Below are 23,123 nucleotides of genomic sequence, written 5' to 3' on the forward strand. Positions count from 1 at the left end.
ATAGATATATTTTAAGTGAATTTAATGTTTCACATTCTTTCTTCTTTAAGAAGAAGTGATTATTAAAAGTTGGATGTTTGAGAGATGGTCATGGTCCCTTTTGTAGATTCAATTTAGGGTGACAATTTGATAGACATTTCTTCCTGAACTTTGGGATGTGAGACTTGAACTTAACAAGGTCAATGAAATAGACAGGAATCTGGCTGCTGTCTTTAGAGATGATCACTTAAATGATGACAGAAAGATACAATTCTTTAAGAAAAGGAGTTAGAATAGAGGAATAAAAGGTTGATCAACTCCATTTATCATTTAAAACACATCACAAGGAAGCAGAAAAAAATCAAAACAAACAACTTATAATGAAACAAGTAAAAATAATCAGAATTTAAAGATGCCAAAATCCCGGACTCAGAGCGGAGCCTGGCCTACCTGCCACGCAGAACAGCGGCTCATAGAGGCTGAGCAACTGGTGAGTGGTAGACCTAGACTGCAGGGGAGCAGAGAGATCTCTGCGGAGTGCACACGGAAAGTGCACACCCTAACTTGCCCTGAACCTGCCTTGCCCGATCCAGCGATTGGGAACAGAAAATTAGAACTTCTGTTTCCGCCCGGAGGCGACTTCAGAACACAGAGCAGAGCCTGGCCCATCTGACACCCAGAACTGAGGCTCCTAGAGGCTGAGCAACTGGAGGGAGGGAGACCTGGGCTGCAGGGGAGCAGAGAGATCTCTGTGGAGTACACACGGAAAGTGCAACCCTGTCTTGCCCTGCCCTGCCATGCCTGATCCAGCAAACAGAAACAGAACGTTGGAACTTCTGCTCACAACCGACTACTCTGAGGCATAAAACAGGGCTCGACCCATCTGACACCTGAACCAGTGGAGAACCAGGGACACAGACCAAATACAAGGGAAAGGCAAAAATATATCACTGACAACAAAATGGCAAGAGGAAAGAGAAAGAGTATATCCCAAGGGAACCAACACAATCTAGCAACACCAGAGCCCAGCTCTCACATAACAGCAAACATCGGAATTCCAAACACTCCAGAAAAAGAAAACACACACCTGAAATCATACCTCAAGATGCTGATAGAGATACTTAAACAAGAAAGGGAGGAAAAGCAAAAAGATTCAGAAGCTTTTAAAGAAGAAACAAGAAAAACACTCAAAGAACTCAAAGAACTAGAGGAAAACAGAACCAAAGAAATAAAGGAATGGAAGAGGGAAATAAAAACAGAGATTGACACAATAAAGAAAAAACTAAAAGAGATAACCCTAGAGTCAGAACACGAAACAAAAAAAAGAAATCAGGAGTCACAGAAGCAAGCATTTCCAATAGATTACAAGAGATCGAAGAGAGAATCTCAGGGGCAGAAGACAACATTGCAAACATAGACAAAACAGCCAGAGAAGATGCAAAAAACAAAAAGCTCCTAACCTAAAATGTCCAGGAAATCCAAGACACAATGAGAAGACCGAACCTAAGAATAATAGGAATAGAAGAGGGAGAAGAGTATCAACTAAGAGGCACAGTAAATATCTTCAACAAAATCATAGAAGAAAACTTCCCTACCCTCAAGAATGAGATGACCACGAGCATAAAAGAAGCCTTCAGAACTCCAAATAGGTTGGAACAGGAAAGAAACACCTCCCGACACATAATAGTAAAAACATCAAGTGTCCAAAGTAAAGAAAGAATACTAAAAGCAGTAAGGAAAAAAGTTCAGGTAACATATAAAGGCAGACCAATCAGACTCATACCCGATTTCTCAACAGAGACTATGAAAGCTAGAAGAGCCTGGACAGACATCATGCACTCCTTAAGAGAGCACAAGTGCCAGCCCAAGCTGCTATACCCAGAAAAACTATCAATCACCATCGATGGAGAGACGAAGATATTTTAAGAAAATCAAAATTCACACAATATCTGACTACAAACCCAGCACTACAACGAATTATAGGTGGAAAACCCAATACAATGAGGGAAAATACAGCCTAGTAAAAACAAGAAAACTCCCAAACAAGAAAACTAAAAGAAGAAAAAAACACAGACACAACTCAACCCACAAAAGCAATAATGGCAGGAAACAGAAACAACTATTCCTTGATATCTATTAACATAAATGGTCTCAACTCTCCAATAAAAAGACATAGACTATCAGACTGGAACATAAACAAAATCCAGCCTTTTGCTGCATACAGGAAACTTATCTCAGAGACAAAGAAAGACACTATCTCAGAGTAAAAGGGTGGGAAAAAAACTTCCAAGCAAACAGCTCCAAGAAGCAAGCTGGAGTGGCTATTCTAATATCGAATAAAGTAAATTTCCAACCAAAAGTTATCAAAAAAGATAAGGAAGGACACTTTTTACTCATTACCAGGGAAATCTGTCAGGAGGAACTCTCAATCCTTAACATATATGCTCCAAATAAAAAATTACCCACATTCATAAAAGAAACCCTACTAAAGCTCAAAAAATACATTTCACCCCACACAATAATAGTGGGAGACTTTAATACCCCACTCTTACCAATATACAAATCATGGAAATAGAAACTGAACAAGGACACTGCAAAACTAGCAGAGACTTTGAACCAACTAGAATTAATAGATATATACAGAGCATACTATCACAAAGTAAAAGAATACACCTTCATCTCACCACCCCATGGCACCTTCTTGAAAATTGACCACATAATTGGACACAGAACAAGCCTCCATCCATATAAGAAGATTGAAATACTCCCATGCATCCCCTCAGATCAACATGGTCTACAGCTGGTCTTTAACAACACAAAGACAACAAAAATTCCACATACACATGGAAACTAAACAATGCTCTGTTAAAGGATAGCAGGGTCAAAGAAGAAATAAAGAAAGAAATTAAGGATTTTCTAGAAATCAACGGAAATGAAAACACAACATACCCAAAACTATGGGATGCAATGAAAGCAGTATTGAGAGGAAAATTCATAGCCCTAAGTGCTTCCAAAAAGAAACTGGAGAGAGCTCACATCAGCAACCTGACAGCACAGCTAAAAGCCCTAGAACAAAAGGAAGCAGATATACCCAAAAAGAGTAGACGGCAAGAAATAATCAAAATTAGGGCAGAAATAGACCAAATAGAAACAAAAAGAACCATTGAAAGAATCAACAAAACATTGATCTGGTTCTTTGAGAAAATCAACAAGATTGATAAACCCCTAGCCAGACTAACTAGAGGAAAAAGAGAGAGTATCCAAATTAACAAAATCAGAAAGGAAAGTGGCGACAAAATAACTGAAACTGAGGAAATTCAAGAAATCATCAGATCCTACTACAAAAACTTATACTCCACAAAATTGGAAAATCTGGAGGAAATGGACGAATTCCTAGACAGATACAAGGTCCCAAAGTGAAACCGGAACCAAGTAAACCATCTAAATAACCCTATAACACCTAAAGAAATAGAAGAAGTCATCAAAAGCCTCCCAACCAAAAAAAGCCCAGGTTCAGACGGGTTCAGTGCAGAATTTTATCAGACTTTTATTGAGGATATAACACCAATACTCGCCAAACTATTCTAAATGATAGAATCAGATGGAATATTACCCAACTCATTTTTTGAGGCTACAATAACCCTCGTACCTAAACCACACAAAGACCCTACAAGGAAAGAGAACTTCAGACCAATCTCACTTATGAACATTGATGCAAAAATACTCAACAAAATCCTTGCAAACCGAATCCAAAGACACATCAAAACCACCATTCATCATGACCAAGTAGGCTTCATCCCTGGGATGCAGGGATGGTTTAACATAAAAAAAATCCATCAACGTAATCCACCATATAAACAAACTCAAAGACCAAAATCACATGGTCATCTCACTAGACGCTGAGAAAGCATTCAACAAAATCCAACACCCCTTCATGTTAAAAGTCCTGGAAAGAACAGGAATCCAAGGCCCATACTTAAACATAATAAAAGCAATATACAGCAAACCAACAGCCAACATCAAACTTAATGGCGAGAAACTTGAAGCAATCCCACTAAAATCAGGGACTCGACAAGGCTGCCCACTCTCCCCGTACCTATTCAACATAGTACTGGAAGTCCTGGCTGGAGAAATTAGACAGCAAAAGGAGATCAAGGGGATACAAATCGGAAAGGAAGAGATAAAAACATCACTCTTTGCCGATGACATGATAGTGTACTTGAGTGACCCCAAAAATTCCACCAGAGAACTCCTACAGCTGATAAACAAGTTCAGCAAAGTGGCTGGAAACAAAATTAACTCAAACAAGTCAGTAGCCTTCCTATACTCAAAGGACAAACATGTGGAGAAAGAAATTAGGGAAAAGGTACCCTTCACAATCGTTACAAAATCTATGAAATACCTTGGTGTGACTCTAACTAAGCAAGTAAAGGACCTGTAAGACAAGAACTTCAAACCTCTAAAGAAAGAAATTGAGGAGGATCTCAGAAAATGGAAAGATCTCCCATGCTCATGGATTGGAAGAATCAACATCTTAAAAATGGCCATCCTACCAAAAGCAATCTACAGATTCAATGCAATCCCCATCAAAATTCTAACCCAGTTTTTCATGGAATTGGACAGATCAATGTGCAATTTCATATGGAATAACAAAAGACCTAGAATAGTGAAATCCATCCTCAACCACAAAAAAAACATCTGTGGGAATCACTATCCCTGACCTCAAGCTATATTACAAGGCAATTGTGCTGAAAACTGCATGGTACTAGTACAGAAATAGGCATGTGGATCTATGGAATACAATAGACGATCCAGAAATGAGCCCTCATGTATATGGTCACCTGATTTTTGACAAAGGAGCAGTAAACATTCAATGGAAAAAGGACAGCCTATTCAACAAATGGTGCTGGTCCAACTGGCACTCAGTATGCAAAAGAATGAAAATAGACCCTTTCTTATCTCCTTGTACAAAGCTCAAGTGTAAGTGGATCAAAGATCTCCACATTAAACCAGATACACTGAAACTATTAGATGAGAAAGTAGGGAAAACCTTAGAACACATCAGCACAGGAGAAAATTTCCTGAACAAAACACCAATGGCTCAAGCTCTAAGGTCAAAGATTAACAAATGGGACTTAATGAGATTGCAAAGTTTCTGTAAGGCTAAGGACATCGTCAAGAAAACAAAACGGCAACCAACAGAAAGGGAAAAGATCTTTACCAACACCACATCAGATAGAGGCCTAATATCCAAGGTGTACAAGGAACTCAAAAAGCTAGACATCAGAGAATCAAATAACCCTATTTAAAAATGGGGTACAGAGCTAAACAAAACGTTTTCAGTTGAGGAACACCGAATGGCTGAGAAACATCTGAGGAAGTGCTCCACATTTTTAGCCATCAGGGAAATGCAAATCAAAACAACCCTGAGATTCCACCTCACACCAGTCAGATTGGCCAAGATCCAAAACTCAGATGACAGCAGATGCTGGCGAAACTGCGGAGAAAGAGGAACAGTTCTCCACTGTTGGTGGGGTTGCAAACTAATACAACCACTCTGGAAATCTGTCTGGCGATACCTCAGAAAATTGGATATGGTACTACCTGAAGACCCAGCTATTCCACTTCTGGGCATATACCCCAGAAACACTTTAATACACAACAAAGATATATGTACCACAATGTTCATAGTGGCTCTATTTTTAATAGCCAGAAGCTGGAAGGAACCCAGATGTCCTTCAGAAGACGAATGGATACAAAAATTGTGGTACATATACACAATGGAATACTACTCAGTCACCTGAAACAATGACTTAACCAAATTCTTAAGAAAATGGCTGCTTCTAGAGAATATCATCCTGAGTGAGATAACCCAGTCACAAAAGAACAGACATAATATGCAGTCACTGATAGTGGGATGCTAACCCCAGAGGCTTGCACTCCCCCAGAAACAACTCACAGACTGTATGAAGTCCAAGAAATAAAGAAAACAAAAAAAAAATATACATATATTTACTAAACAAGAAGACTTTGACTATTTCCATGTTGTGTTTTGTTTTGCATGTACTTTTCGCTTACTGTAACTATTAGGTTTTCAATGCATACTGTCAAAAAAAATCAAGTACTGACTAAAAAATATATTCACATGGTTTTATGTAAAAATTATTTTAATGTCTGAAAAAACAGTACTGACAAAAATGTACAATTTTAAGCAAAAAATTTTTAAAATCTGTACATTTATCTTTGTTTTGTAAAATAAAGTCGTTTAAAAAAATTTCCAATGATAAAAAAAAAAAGATGCCAAAATATGCTAACCACAGAATGGCTTATTTCTAGTGTTAAGAAAACAAAAAAACAAAACAAAACAAAACAAAACAACAAAAAAAACCCCAAAAACCAAAAACCAAAACAAACAAACAAACAAATAAACACACAAAAACCTACAACATGATTCCTTTATATCACAAAATCATTTATATAGCCTAAAGCAAAATATGCTTGAAGTAACAGGAATGATGAGAACTGTGCACTACAGTGCTTGATACCCAGTTAGTACCACTCTCTAGGAGGTTACGGAGGTGCATGTTTGTTGGAGGAGGTATATCAGCAGACTTTGAAACTAAATGTATAACATTACATCCATTTGGCTTTCTTTACTAAATGCTTCCTACTCCAGTCCTATGCCTCTGCCTGGTACATACCCACCTGCAAGTACAGACTTTTATCTGGGACCTTCAATCCAAAAATAAAAAAAAAAAAAAAAAAGTAAGAAAAAACCCTTCTACTTCAAGTCACCTTGCTCATGGTGCTTTCAGAATAGTAACACAGCAAAGAAAGTGCAATATAAAAATATTTTGATATTTGTTATTTTCATAATTAGTCATATTCTTTGTGATAACTGGTATTAAGCCTAGGTTCTGTAACTTGCTAAGTTAGCCTTCTTCCCTGGACTATATCCCTGTTTCATTTTATGGTTTTAGTATTGAAACAATTTGTTTACCCAGGATAGTATTGAGCCCATTATAAACCTAGACAACTCTTGATAGTGCCTTTTTTCTAAATGTCTCTCTCATAGCTGACATTATACGTGTGTATATTCATGTCTTGCTTAAAGAAAATTGTTAGTTCTCGAAAAACATCAATCTAAATAAAATGTCTGTAATATATGTAAGAAGGAAAGGAGAAATGTATGCTATAAGGTTATAGAAAACAAATTTGATATAAGCATTGATTTTGTTGACTATACATATTGACAAACATTGAAATCTCTTTAAATGAATAATACATGGAAAAAGAAGACTAAAGTTGATCAACTATTTCATTTTTCTGTCTACCACTCATTTCTGCTTTTAACGTGTTTGGCAGGTTTTATCATCTTTCTTCTTGTTACAATAGAGAACTGTATTATTTCCCAAATGTTGACTTGGATATATTATTATCTGGCTGCTTCATATGGCAATATATAATAATAAATTACATATCTATCCTAGAAATAACTATAATAGTCCTTAAAATGTGACAGCCTCACAGAAGTAGCTTCCATATACTTCTGAAACACGCATAAAGCATTAGATATAACTACATACTGTTGCCCAAGCATCACTAGCTAAATTCTGATGTTGAATCAATCTAATGTCTGAATCCTTAGTCTCATAGGCATTCTGTCCAGGGTATAAACTGATACCCTATTCTGTTTTAAGTTTATTATTTTATTCCTGTAAAACATGACCATCACTAACCAATGATTCTCCTCAAAGAAGGCAGGAAAGGGAACCTCAAAACATACATTTGAGAATGTGTGTCGACAGACAACAAAAGTAGGTTATAATTGTTCACATCTAAAATTTTATTTTTGCAAAATTTGAGCATACCAGTAAATTTTGTCTTAGTGTATTACTAGGAAGAATAATCTTCTCATCCCTGGTGATTGAATGAATAAATAAATCACCATAGTACATGTGGTTTTGGTCTGTTATGGACTTTGAACCTAAAACTTACTATAGATTAAATGATATATCTTTCATCTTTTTGTAATAATTCAATTTAGTTGATGGATAGGATGTTTTCATTTCTATTTGAAAAAATGATAAGAGAATAATAATTGTCTACTATACATTATAAAATAAGAAAACTATATATGAAATCTTCTCTAAGCTACTAGCACAATGATCTACATCACATTTATTGTTCAAAGGCAACTTCAAATAAAGTTATCAGATACAATGAATGAAAAATTTGTTTCCTCTTGGTTCTGAAACAAGATACCTCTTTAAATGATAATTTAAGGAAAGCTACATTATATGTAACTTGATTGTATTTCCTTTAAGCACTATTATGTTAGCTACTAACATAAATAATGTAGTGAATAGTGTATGAGGTTTTAACAGAGCCATTTCTGTTTTTTCATGAACCAGTATATTTAAATCATAGGTAGTCCCATCATAATTTTCATAACATGTGAGTTACTTACCACCATTAAAGAATTAATGTTATAATTACACCTTTCTCAAATTTCTAAAATTAAAGAAGACACATACCAGATACCTCTAAAATTTAATGCTTTATGTTTTATTTTTAGATTGTTGGTTCAAAGGAGATAATTAAGTTTTCATGTGTTTTGAAGTCTTGGTGTATGAGAAAACAGTGAAGAAAATACTGCAAACTGCTTCATTGATAAATGGATAATCATTAAACATTTTGAGAGTAAGATTTCTTAGTCCTTCACATATCTACTTGCTTGAGCTATAGTGTTTTAGGATGTGCTGGAACAAAGGTTTAATGCTCTTGTTCAAAACCATGAGATCCTAATTTATATTCTGTCCCTGAAGATATACGTGGAAAATTTGGAACATAGAAAGAACATGTGTTTACTCAGTGTCTTTCTAAACTCAACTCTTTTTCTCTATGTTTTTGTTTTAAACACATTCTGGTTTGCTGAATCATTTCACTCTGCCAAAACTCCTGACACTTGGCTTACATTTTAAGGTGGTTATTTTTAATGGAGAATACTGTTGAGCATCATGCTGGTATGAAATTTTATTGAAGGAGATTTTCAGAACAGCAGAGATGCATAAATGCGGGAATAATCCAGCTTCCTTGGAAGGCTTTATCTGTGTTTCACTAGAGCCAACAGAACACGTTTTCTCCATTGGTCATAGCCCCTTCTTAATAGGCTGTCTACTACAACATCATGCAGACTGACTCCCTGGAGAAACCACAGAGTGGTCATTCAGCAGGCTGTCTGAGGATCTAGCCCCAAATCTGATCATGGAAGATCTCTGTAGGTTCTCTCTCACCTCTTCCTTCTCTGGATTCTTATTTCTTCTCCATCTTAGGCCATTGAACCAAAATAAGTCAAATTGGTATCTACTTGATATAAAGCCACAACACAGATTAAATGATAATTGAATGCAATATTGAGTGTTTTGTTGAAATCCTACATATAAACCACAAAGTTCCACCCCCATCTAGCTAGCCTGACCAGATGTATAGATTTGAGGAACTGATATCTAGAGACTTTTTCTTCTGAGTCCTTGGTTTAAATATGTCAGTATCTTGCAGAGATTTACAAAGATGATAGTAGTAACAAAAAGAATATGTCCATTTTTCTGTGTTCCTACATTAGCAATAAGAAAAACAAGTTGGAAATTTTCTCAAGCATCAAGACTTACTTGAAATTACCTTCTTTGATCTATTTGCTGTTAACTGTACTCCAGTAGTTACTCTACATTATTTCAATAGTCAATGAATTCATGTTACATTACAATGGAGCTTCTCACACACATTAAATATAGATATCACAATGAAAGCAGTAAGAGTTTTATATCTTCTAGACTATGTCAGTATAAATTATTTCTGTTCAGGTCTGTCATAAGTTATTGCTTTGTAATAACAGTTTATAGATTTCTAAGTTATTGTACTCTGATTTGAGTTCAATCAGGAAAAATATTGTTGAATAAAAGAGAATAAAGTGATTTTAAAAATCTTGAAGGTATTCCTCTTAAACATATTCCATTAAGCCTTAGAAATCTATCATGGCCTCCTAAATGAGTAGTATTAAAATTTAAATCTCACATTACTTTAATAAAAATCACAAATTACATCTTTGTGATGTACCAAATGTAGTTTTGATTATTGAAGCACAGAGGTAATCTTGAGGACACCCTTCACTTTACCTTCACACAAAGCATCTAGAAAACAAATGCCAGGAGAGACTCGGTCTTATTTAGGAAGAGATTCATTAACACAGGAATGCTGACTCAGGAAATCAGATGGTAAATTACCTTTGAGAGATCTCCAGCCTCCAAATAGAAGCAGATAACAAACACATTCCAGGTCACCCAGAGGACTAGCCAGACAGCATACTGTAAAAAGCAAGGAAAAAGGCATAATTATTGGAATTATCTGAGGCAGTGGTAAACAGATCTTGAATTTCTGAACATTCAAATAATAAAATTAGTGAAAAGGCTTGACATTGTTTCCATCTAAAGAGCAGGCTTAGATACATATATCTCACTCTTGTGGTTTCATATAAGGTTTTATGGTATCAAAGATCATAAAGTACTGAAGGATAATGTTTAGGTTTTTAAGACAGAAGAAATATCCTCCATTTAGACATAAAGGTTTTTTGCTTTACAAGCATGGAGAGAAGTAGATGCTTTAGTATATACTCTAAATATGCAAAAAGAAAACATTTATATTTAGTGAAGACATCATTACATTAGTTATGCAAACTTTCTTTAAGCTATTGAGTTTAGTCCCAAAGGTCCTCATATCTGTGTTTATAAAGAAAATATATTGTATATTGTATGGATGCATACCTGTCAATTTTGAAACCTATGGCCTATAAGGAAGAGTAGAAAAGAAGGCGGGAGATGCAAGAGGCAGAACGAATTCTGACAGAAAGCCCGGTGTGGGAGATTCAACAGGAAAATCTGACAAGATGGAAACAAGGTATCTGAGCATAGGTAGCCAGCCCTTTAGAAAAATGTAGGTTAAAATAAATGGGTTATTTTAGTTACGGTCTAATAAGAGAAAAGCCTAGCACCATGGCAAAGGTATTTGTAAATATACTTTGAGTCTGAATCTTATTTCTGAGAGCATGGGTTTGGGAGGAAGATCCAGATTGAATTTCCAAATGTGTCTTATGTAGTTAGCTCATTATTTCTCTCTTTCTTTCTTTGTTTCTTTTTCCCACTTCTTTGTTCATGTTCTAACCATCTAGGAATTATGCCAAACTTCATTTTCTTGTTTACTTGGTTTATAGTCTGCAATGGTGATGTATTTTCTTACCAAGTTCTGATCATCACATCAAAAAATCTATTTTAAGTGTCCAGAAGTCAATATCCAACAATAACAGTGCAAAAAACAAAGGCCAAAAATAAATCCCTCACAAATTCATGTCAAATGAAGAAAGTAGTTGTTGCTGGATATCTGATCACACTATGAGCCCTAAGATTGTACTGTTTGTGGGAAAACCCTATTTCTAGTTGTGGTGTGGCTTACCATAGCACACACCTTAATTCAAGTGTTTTCTGCTCATTGTATACAGAAAACTATAAAGTAAACTACAGGCTGAGGGGCAACATAAACAACCAGTTGACAGGGATCAAACATAGGGAACACACAGACAATAAGAAATCAGAAGGATAGATAGAGAGACACACAGGAAGTAGAAAGGAGGGGCACTGAATTTGAGGGTTTTTTGAGATGGTGTGGAGAAGGACAGCTTCTTTTTTGAACAAAAACTGAGAAGGAAGTGCAGGTGGGTGCTTCCTTTGCTTCTCTGGGTTAACAGGATGTAGCCAGCACATCAGGTTCTCCAGTCTTCATTATTAAAATCAAATGATTACTATTTCTTAAAAACAACATATGATTTTACATTTACACAATATTTTCTCACAAATCCAGCCCTATGAAAGATAATAGACAGAAAATTCCAACGAAGGAAAAACAACTACATCCTAGAAAAGGCAAGAAAGTAATTTATTTCAACAAACCCAAAAGAAGAGAGACCACACCCATAATTTCACCTCTAACAAAAAATAACAGGAAGCACTTTTCCTTAATATCCCTTAACATCAATGGACTCAATTCCTCAATAAAAAGACATAGACTAACAAACTGGGTAAATAGGACCCAGCATTTTGCAGCATACAAAAAACACCTCAGTGACTGAGACAGACACTACTTCTGAGTAAAAGGTTGGAACATATTTTTTTTCCAACCACGTTTTCAAGAAACTAGCTGGAATAGACATTTAATATTGAATAAAATCGACTTTAAATAAAAATTATATTTTAAAAAAGGTAAGGAAGGACACTTCATAATTGTCAAAAGAAAATTCTGCCAGAATGAACTCTTAATTCTGAACATCTATGCACTAAATGAAAGGGAAAAAATCGAGAGCGGAGCCTGGCCCATCTGCCACCCAGAACGGCGGCTCATAGAGGCTGAGCAACTGGTGGGTGGGAGACCTGGGCTTCCAGGGAGCAGAGAGATCTCTGTAGAGGGCATGCGGAAAGTGCACCCCCTGCCTTGCCCTGCCCCGCTCTGTCTGATCCAGCGACCAGGAATAGAACTTTGGAAATTCTGTTCCCACCCGGCGACTCTAGGCAGAGAACAGGGCTCGACCCATCTGCCACCTGGACCAGTGGAGATCCAGGGACAAAGACCAGATACAAGGGAAAGGCAAGAACATATCACTGACAACAAAATGGCAAGAGGAAAGCGAAAGAGTATATCCCAAGGAAACCAAGACAACCTGGCAACACCAGAACCCAGCTCTCACATAACAGCAAACATCGGAATTCCAAACACTCCAGAAAAGGAAGACACAGACCTGAAATCATACCTCAAGATGCTGATAGAGATACTTAAACAAGAAAGGGAGCAAAAGCAAAAAGATTCAGAAGCTTTTAAAGAAGAAACAAGAAAAACACTCAAAGAACTAGAGGAAAACAGAATCAAAGAGATGAAGGAATGGAAGAGGGAATTTAAAACAGAAATTGACACAATAAAGAAAACACAAAAAGAGATAACCCTAGAGGTAGAACACCTAAAAAAGAAATCAGGAATCACAGAAGCAAGCATTTCCAATAGATTACAAGAGATAGAAGAGAGAATCTCGGGGGCAGAAGACAACATTGTAAACATAGACAAAACAGCCAGAGAAGATGCAAAAAACAAAAAGATCCTAACACAAAATGTCCAGGAAATCCAGGATACAATGAGAAGACCGAACCTAAGGACAATAGGAATAGAAGAGGGAGAAGAGTATCAACTAAGAGGCACAGTAAATATCTTCAACAAAATCGTAGAAGAAAACTTTCCTACCCTCAAGAATAAGATGACCACGAGCATAAAAGAAGCCTTCAGAATTCCAAATAGGTTGGACTAGAAAAGAAATACCTCCTGACACATAATAGTAAAAACATCAAGTGGCCAAAGCAAAGAAAGAATACTAAAAGCAGTAAGGGAAAAAGGTCAGGTAACATATAAAGGCAGACCAACCAGACTCACACCGATTTCTCAACAGAGACTATGAAAGCTAGAAGAGCCTGGACAGACATCATGCACACCATAAGAGAACACAAGTGCAAGCCCAAGATGCTATACCCAGCAAAACTATCAATCACCATCGATGGAGAGATGAAGATATTTGAAGACAAATCAAAATTTACACAATATCTGACCACAAACCCAGCACTACAACGAATTATAGGTAGAAAACCCAATACAATGAGGGAAAATACAGCCTAGTAAAAACAAGAAAACTCCTAAACATGAAAAGTAAAAGAAGAAAAAGACACAAACACAACTCAACCCACAAAAGCAATAATGGCAGGAAACAGAAACAACTATTCCTTGATATCTATTAACATAAATAGACTCAACTCCCCAATAAAGAGACATAGGCTATCAGACTGGATACATAAACAAAATCCAGCCTTTTGCTGCATACAGGAAACTCATCTCAGAGACAAAGACAGACACAATCTCAGAGTTAAAGGGTGGGAAAAAAACTTCCAAGCAAACAGCTCCAAGAAGCAAGCTGGAGTGGCTATTCTAATATCGAATAAAGTAAATTTCCAACCAAAAGTTATCAAAAAAGATAAGGAAGGACACTTTTTACTCATTACCGGGGAAATCTGTCAGGAGGAACTCTCAATTTTTAACATATATGCTCCAAATAAAAAATCACCCACATTCATAAAAGAAACCCTACTAAAGCTCAAAAAATACATTTCACCCCACACAATAATAGTGGGAGACTTTAATACCCCACTCTCACCAATGTACAAATCATGGAAATAGAAACTGAACAAGGACACTGCAAAACTAGCAGAGACTTTGAACCAACTAGAATTAATAGATATATACATAACATATTATCCCAAAGTAAAAGAATACACCTTCTTCTCAGCACCCCATGGCACCTTCTCAAAAATTGACCACATAATTGGACACAGAGCGAGCCTCAATCGATATAAAAAGATTGAAATACTCCCATGCATCCTCTCAGATCACCATGGTCTACGGCTGGTCTTTAACAACAACAAAGACAACAAAAAGCCCACATACACATGGAAAGTAAACAACGCTCTGTTAAACGATAGCAGGGTCAAAGAAGAAATAAAAAAAGGATTTAAGGATTTTCTATATTCAACGAAAACCAAAACACAACATACCCAAACCTATGAAATGCAATGAAAGCAGTACTGAGAGGAAAACTCATAGCCCTAATTGCTTCCAAAAAGAAACTGGAGAGAGCTTACATCAGGAACCTGACAGCACAGCTAAAGGCCCTAAAACAGAAGGAAGCAGATATACCTAAAAAGAGTAGACGGCAAAAAATAATCAAAATTAGGGCAGAAATAGACCAAATAGAAACAAAGAGAACCATTGAAAAAATCAACAAAACCAAGAGTTGGTTCTTTGAGAAAATCAACAAGATTGATAAACCCCTAGCAAGATTAACTAGAGGGCAAAGAGGGAGTATACAAATTAACAACATCAGAAAGGAAAGTGGGGACATAACAACTGAAACTGAGGAAATTCAAGAAATCATCAGATCCTACTACAAAAACTTATACTCCACAAAATTGGAAAATCTGGAGGAAATGGATGAATTCCTAGACAGATCCTAGGTCCCAAAGTTAAACCAGGACCAAGTAAACCATCTAAATAACCCTATAACATCTAAAGAAATAGAAGAAGTCATCAAAAGTATCCCAACCAAAAAAAGCCCAGGTCCAGACTGGTTCAGTGCAGAATTTTATCAGATATTTATTGGGGATATAACACCAACACTCTCAAACTATTCCAAAAGATAGAATCAGATGGAATACTACCTAACTCATTTTTTGAGGCTACAATAACCCTCGTACCTAAACCACACAAAGACAGTATAAGTAAAGAGAATTTCAGACCAATCTCACTTATGAACATTGATGCAAAAATACTGAACAAAATCCTTGCAAACCAAATCCAAGAACATTAAAACAATCATTCATCATGACCAAGTAGGCTTCATCCCTGGGATGCAGGGATGGTTTAATATAAGGAAATCCATCAATGTAATCCACGATATAAACAAACTCAAAGATCAAAATCACATGGTCATCTCACTAGATGCTGAGAAACATTTGACAAAATCCAACACCCCTTCATGTTAAAAGTCCTGGAAAAAACAGTAACCCAAGGTCCATACCTAAACATAATAAAAGCAATATACAGCAAACCAACAGCCAACATCAAACTTAATGGCGAGAAACTTGAAGCAATCCCACTAAATTCAGGGACTCGACAAGGCTGCCCACTCTCCCCCTACCTATTCAACATAGTACTGGAAGTCCTGGCTGGAGCAATTAGACAGCAAAAGGAGATCAAGGGGATACAAATCGGAAAGGAATAGATAAAAACATCACTCTTTGCCGATGACATGATATTGTACTTGAGTGACCCCAAAAATTCCACCAGAGAACTTCTACAGCTGATATACAAGTTCAGCAAAGTGGCTGGATACAAAATTAACTCGAACAAATCTGTAGCCTTCCTATATTCAAAGGACAAACATGTGGAGAAAGAAATTAGGGAAAAGGTACTCTTCTCAATCGTCACAAAAACTATGAAATACCTTGGTGTGACTCTAACTAAGCAAGTGAAGGACCTGTACGACAAAAACTTAAACCTCTAAAGAAAGAAATTGAGGAGGATCTCAGAAAATGGAAAGATCTCCCATGCTCATGGATTGGAAGAATCAACATCTTAAAAATGGCCATCCTACCAAAAGCAATCTACAGATTCAATGCAATCCCCATCAAAATTCCAGCCTAGTTCTTCATGGAATTGGAAAGATCAATGTGCAATTTCCTATGGAATAACAAAAGACCTAGAATAGCTAAATCCATCCTCAACAACAAAAAAACATGTGCGAGAATCACTATCCCTGACCTCAAGCTATATTACAAGGCAATTGTGCTGAAAACTGCATGGTACTGGTACAGAAATAGGCATGTGGATCAATTTAATACAATAGAAGATCCAGAAATGAGCCCTCATGTATATGGTCACCTGATTTTTGACAAAGGAGCAGTAAACATTCAATGGAAAAAGGACAGCCTATTCAACAAATGGTGCTGGTCCAACTGGCACTCAGCATGCAAAAGAATGAAAATAGACCCTTTCTTATCTCCTTGTACAAAGCTCAAGTGTAAGTGGATCAAAGATCTCTACATTAAACCAGATACACTGAAACTATTAGATGAGAAAGTAGGGAAAACCTTAGAACACATAGGCACAGGAGAAAATTTCCTGAACAAAACACCAGTGGCTCAAGCTCTAAGGTCAAAGATTCACTAATGGGACTTAATGAGATTGCAAAGTTTCTGTAAGGCCAAGGACATAGTCAAGTGTACAAAATGGCAACTAACAGAATGGGAAAGATCTTTACCAACACCACATCAGATAGAGGACTAATATTCAAGGTATACAAGAAACTCAAAAAGTTAGACACCAGAGAATCAAATAACCCTATTAAAAAATGGGGTACAGAGCTAAACAAAACGTTCTCAGTTGGGTAACACTGAATGGCCAAGAAACATCTAGGAAATGCTCGACATCCTTAGCCGTCAGGGAAATGCAAATCAAAACAACCCTGAGATTCCACCTCACACCAATCAGATTGGCCAAGATCCAAAACTCAGATGACAGTAGATGCTGGTGAGGCTGAGGAGAAAGGAACACTTCTCCACTGTTGGTGGGGTTGCAAACTAATACAACCACTCTGGAAATCTTCTGGCAATACCTCAGAAAATTGGATATAGTACTACCTGAAGACCCAGCTATTCCACTTCTGGGCATATTCCCCAGTGACACTTTAATACACAACAAAGATATATGCACCACAATGTTCATAGCAGCTCTATTTATAATAGCCAGAAGCTGGAATGTATCCAGATGTCCTTCAGAAGATGAATGGATACAAGAATTGTGGTACATTTTACAATGGAATACTACTCAGCTACCAGAAACAATGACTTAACCAAATTCTAAGAAAATGGCTGCATCTAGAGAATATCATCCTGAGTGAGATAACCCAGTCACAAAAGAACAGACATAATATGCAGTCACTGATATTGGGATGCTAACCCCAGAGTCTTGCACTCCCCCAGAAACAACTCACAGACTGTATGAAGTCCAAGAAATAAAGAAAACAAAAAAATATATATTTACAAAACAAGAAGACTTTGACTATTTCCATGTTGCGTTTTATTTTGCATGTACTTTAAGCTCATTGTAAGTATTAGGTTTTCTTGCATACTGTCAAGCCCATGAAAAAATCAAGTACTGACTAAAAAAATATATTCACATAGTTTTATGTAAAAATTATTTTAATATCTAAAAAAACAATACTGACAAAAATGTATAATTTTTAGCAAAAAATGTTTAAAATCTGTACATTTATTATTGTTTTATAAAATAAAGTCATTAAAAAAAGAAAGGGAAAAAAATCATAAAATTTTATTTAGTAAAGCTCAAAACACATATTTAACCTAACACAATAATAGTGGGAGACTGCCACACCTGACTCTTATCAATAGAGAGATCATGGAAACAGACACTAAACAGAGACACAGTGAAACTAACCAAAATTATCAACCGAATGCATTTAGCAGATATCTATAGAATATTTCATCCTAAAACAAAAGAATACCCAATCATCTGAGGACCTCATAGTATCTTCTACAAAATTGACTATATAATCAGTCACAAAACAGGCTGCAACCGATACAAGAAGACTGAAATAATCCCATGTGTCCTATCAGATCACCTTGGACAAAGACTGGTCTTCAATAACAACAAAAACAACAAATGGACAAAAACAGAAAACACAAATACACATGGAAACGGAACAATTATCTACTTAATGATAACTTGGTCAAGAAAGTAATAAAAAAAAAAAATTAAAGATGTTTTAGAATTTAATAAAAATGAACGTACAACATATTCAAAATTATGGGACACAAAGAAAGGAATGCTAAGAGGGAGACTGATAGGTCTGAGTGCCTCCAAAAAGAAAATGGAAAAAGCATACATGAGCAGCTTGACAAAACACTGAAAAGCTCTAAAACAAAAGAAAGCAAATACACCCAATAGGAGTAGAGAGCATGAAGTAATCAAACTAAGGCTGAAATCAACTAAATAAGAAAAGTAAATTATACAAAAACACAACAAAACCAGAAGCTGCTTTTTGATAAAAATTAATAATTAGATAAACCCCTAGCCAGACTAAACAGAGGGCACAGAGACAGTATCCATGCTGACTAAATCAGAAAAGAAAAGAATATGTAACAAAAGAAACAGGAAATTAAAATAAATTACCAGATCTTACTTTAAAAGCCTATACTCAACAAAACTGGAAAATCTGGAGGAAATGGAAAATTATCTAGACAAGTACAAGTTAAAAACTAAAATTAGGATCAGCTAAACCATCTAAACAGCTCCATAACCTGTAAAGAAATAGAAGCAATCAGTAAAAGTCTCCTAACCCAAAAAGCCCCATACCGGATGGGGTTGGTGCAGAATTCTATCAGACCTACAAAGAAGACCTAATGGTAATACTCTTCAAATTATTCCTCAAAATAGAAACAGAGAGAACACTATCTAATTTGTTCTATGAAGCTACAATTATGCTTATCCCTAAACCACACAAAGAGCCAACAAGGATACAGAAATTCAGACCAATTTCCCTTATGAATATTGATGCAAATGTACTCAATAAAATTCTCACAATCACCACAGGGATGCAGGGATGGTTCAATATCCAAAAATCCATTAACATAAACCGTAATATAAACAAAGTAAAAAAAAAAACCCACATAATAATCTTATTAGATACTGAGAAAGCACTTGAAAAAATTCAACACCCCTTCATGTTACAAGTCTTGGAAAGATAAGGAATCTGCCCATAACGAAACATAGTAAAAACAATATACAACATACTGGTAGCCAACATCAAATTAATGGAGAGAAACTTGAAGTAATCCCATTAAAATTAGGAACTAGAAAAGGCTCCCCACTCTCCCCCTACCTATTCAATATAGTACTGGAAGTCGGGGCTAGAGCAATTTGACAACAAAAGGAAGTAAAAGGGATACAAATTGGAAAAGAAGAAGTCACAATATCACTATTTGCAGATGATATGATAGTATACTTAAGTGACTGGAAAATTCTACCAGTGAATTCCTACAACTGATAAACAAGTTCAGCAAAATTGCTGGATTTAAAATTAATTCACACAAGTCTGTAGCCTTCCTCTATTCACAGGATAAACAGGCAGAGGAAGAAATTAGGGAATTGACACCCTTCACAATAGTCACAAATAAAATACCTTGGTGTGACTCTAACCAAGCAAGTGAAAGATCTGCATTACAATAATTTCAAGTTTCTAAAAAGAGAAACAAAAGATCTCAGAAGATGGAAAGATCCCACACCCATGGATTGGCAGGATTAATATAGTAAAAATGGCCATCTTGCTGAAAAATGGCAATCTACAGATTCAGTGTAATCCCTATCAAAATTTCAATTCAATTCTTCATATAGTTAGAAAGAGCAATTAGTAAATTCATTTGCAATAACAAAAGAGTCCAAGATAGAGAAAAATATTATCAACAATAAAAGAACTTTTCCAGGGAATCAGCATTCCTGATTTCAAGTTGTATTGTAGAGCAATAATGATCAAAACTGCATGGCATTGGTACCATATGCATTTACTGATAACTAGATATTAACCTCAGATAGGAATACCCAAGATAGAATTCACAAACCACATGAAGCTCATGAAGAAAGAAGTCCAAAGTCTGAATGCCTCAGTCCTTAGAAGGGGGAACAAAATGCTTAACAGTGGAAATACAGAGACATAGTGTGGAGCAGATACTGACAGAAAGGCTGTCCAGAGACTGCCCCTCTTGGGGATCCATCCCATATACGGACTCCAAACCCAGACACTATTGCGGATGCCAAGACGTTCTCGTTTGACATAACTCTCTCTTAAGGGGCTCTTTCAGAGTTTTACAAATACAGAAGCCAAGACTCATAGCCACCCATTTGACTGAATACAGGCTCCCCAATGGATGAGTTACAGAAAAGACTGAAGGAGCTGAATTGGTTTGCAACTCCTAGGAAGAACAAACAATATCAACTCACCAGAGCCCCCCCCCCCCCCCGCCTGGAGCTCCCAGGGACTCAACCACCATCTAAAGAGTACAAATGGAAGGATGCCTGACTCGAGCCGTATATGTAGCAGAGGATGGCCTTGTTGGACATGAATGGAAGGAGCAGCCCTTGGTCTTGTGAAGGCTCGATGCCCCAGTTTAGGGAAATGCCTAGTTGTGGAGGCAGGAGTGGGTGGGTGGTTTGGGAAGCACCGAAACACTGTCATAGAAGCAGGGGGAGTGGATGGGTTAGGGAGTCTTAGGATGGGAAACCAGGAAGTGGGATAACATTTGACATGTTAATAAGTAAAATATCCAATTTAAAACAGAAAACAAAAAACGAAAATGATGAAACTGTATGCATTACAAAAAAAAAAAAAAAAAAACTAGTGATTATCACATAGGGATCACTTATGTATATATAATGAAATTACAAAGAAGGAAGATGCAAATAATGCATAGTTTATCTCGAGAAACAATATAAAATATTTACAAAAGGAGGTGAAGCTTCGTTAAGAAGTGAATCAAGCTGACTTTCAGATTTAATAATTCACAATGTGGGATTTGCCTGGAAGGATGGTATCAAGAAGTTAACAGCAGGTGTGGGCTTTGCTTTAACAATTGAAACCGCAGGGTATTATGATATTTCTAGTTAAGTAAACCCCATGACTCCCATCCCTTTGATAGTGAGTTTCATATCTATGTACTACAATTCAAGACCCCCCATGACTTTGAACCATGCTGCCTGTGACTCACGTATGTGAGTGTATCCCTGTAGATGTGCTGAGTTCCAAACACACTGATGACTTTCTGATCCATACACTTAAACCCCATTATTTTCTTCTCAGCGTCTGTTACCTTGTGATTTCCATCACTGATTTTTTCTCTATACATTACCTTTAGTTGCATCAATATTTTATTTGTCTTTAAAGGCTACCTAAAATATCACTTGCTTACAGCCATGCAGTTACGTCTTGCTGAGCTTTTCATAAAGTTTCAGTTGGCTTTACTTGTCTTTATTTCACCCCTAACTCTAACTATAAATATTTATATGTATTTGTACAAACAGTAATATCTTTTGGAAACAGTTCTTTTGTGTATCTTTATCTCCCTAAGTTCCTAATGTAATACCTTGGCTAGAGAAGACATTCAGAAAATATTTTTACATCGGCGAGTAAATGAGATGAAATGCTATTTTCAGCTGTAGAGTACAGACCCTCCTCACAGACATAGTTTTTGCAGACATACTGTGACCATTATGGAATTTGAGGGATGACAAATTGCGTAATGCAAATAGTGATTCCAGACCTCTTTAAAGATGTTCAAAAGACTATGTAGGGGGTTTGGTCTATAGACCACAGAGTGAAGAAGGCAAAATCAATGGCCCCATAATGGAGAAATTTGGGATGCTACATGAAATGTGGTCTGGGAACTTAGAAATGGAGATGTGGAACTTATAAATGGAAGAGCTGGAACAAGTGAGGACCTTGATCTATAGAACATGGATTCTATGGAACATTTGAGTTTTCCATGTATGTATTGAGCTAGTTTGCCTTAGTTTTAAAACTAAAATGGAAAATTGTTATCTGGTATACCTTTTTTCAGTAGTCAATGATACTATTGATCTGCATCAAATACCTTCCAGTTGCATTTTGATAGTTGCCTGAATATTGATAAAGATATTTGCAGTTACTAGTAAGTTGTCTGATTATTTTCCAATAAACTCTATGGTTAAGTCTGTTCTTTAACTTATTTAAATAATAACAAGTATAAGGGTCTGTGCTCACATCTCTCCTCTTGATACAATGAGTGAATTGGCAAGAGTTGATCTTTGCTCGGCCTGTAGGTAATTGGAAAGGACAACTGCCTACTATAGCTCCCTTAATAAGATGACAACGTATTGCACTGACTAGGTATCATCTACCTTGTAGTTTTCTTCAGTGAAATGAATCTTGTTTCAGTCTCCCTCTTTTTATTTTTTTTTCTGTGAAAGGGCTTGTATTTTACTTTTTCAGATAAAAGCTTGAAAGTGTTGATCTATTATCTGTGATAAGAGACAGATTCCATTTTTGATGAAATTCTCTTTTCAAGAACGGATGCCTGAAGCACCCAGTAGAACACTGGACAGACTAATGCAATTTGATTCTTACAGAAATGCTGAAAATGCTGGCTGTAGGGGAATTAATCATTGTCATGAGTTCCCTGTTGTACTGTGGCTCTAATCACAAAATCAAATTATCTAAATAAAGAGTAGTTAAAGCTTTGAATAATAGTAGACCAGTGTGTGTGTGTGTGTGTGTGTGTGTGTGTGTGTGTGTATTTGTGTGTGTGTGTGTGTGTGTGTGTGCATGCACACGTATGCCAGGACTCAAGTGTGAAGGCCAAATGATAACACTCAGGATCTGCTGTCCCCCTGTAAGTAGGATC

At 36.4% G+C, this 23,123-nt stretch overlaps 1 protein-coding gene across 2 annotated transcripts in view; it reads right to left on the reverse strand.

Moving 5' to 3' along the window:
* Window positions 1-23,123, reverse strand: part of NKAIN2 (sodium/potassium transporting ATPase interacting 2) — a gene marked incomplete at both ends in the record, with an annotated part of 975,028 nt that overhangs the window by 467,205 nt on the left and 484,700 nt on the right. For both annotated transcript variants that reach the window (XM_080929354.1, XM_080929353.1), the window contains one exon: window positions 10,263-10,343. In XM_080929354.1, the coding sequence (XP_080785480.1) occupies window positions 10,263-10,343 (81 nt within the window). The remainder of the gene's footprint in view (window positions 1-10,262; window positions 10,344-23,123) is intronic.

The sequence above is a fragment of the Micromys minutus genome (assembly GCF_963924665.1).
Source record: "Micromys minutus genome assembly, chromosome: 15".
NCBI lineage: Eukaryota > Metazoa > Chordata > Mammalia > Rodentia > Muridae > Micromys > Micromys minutus.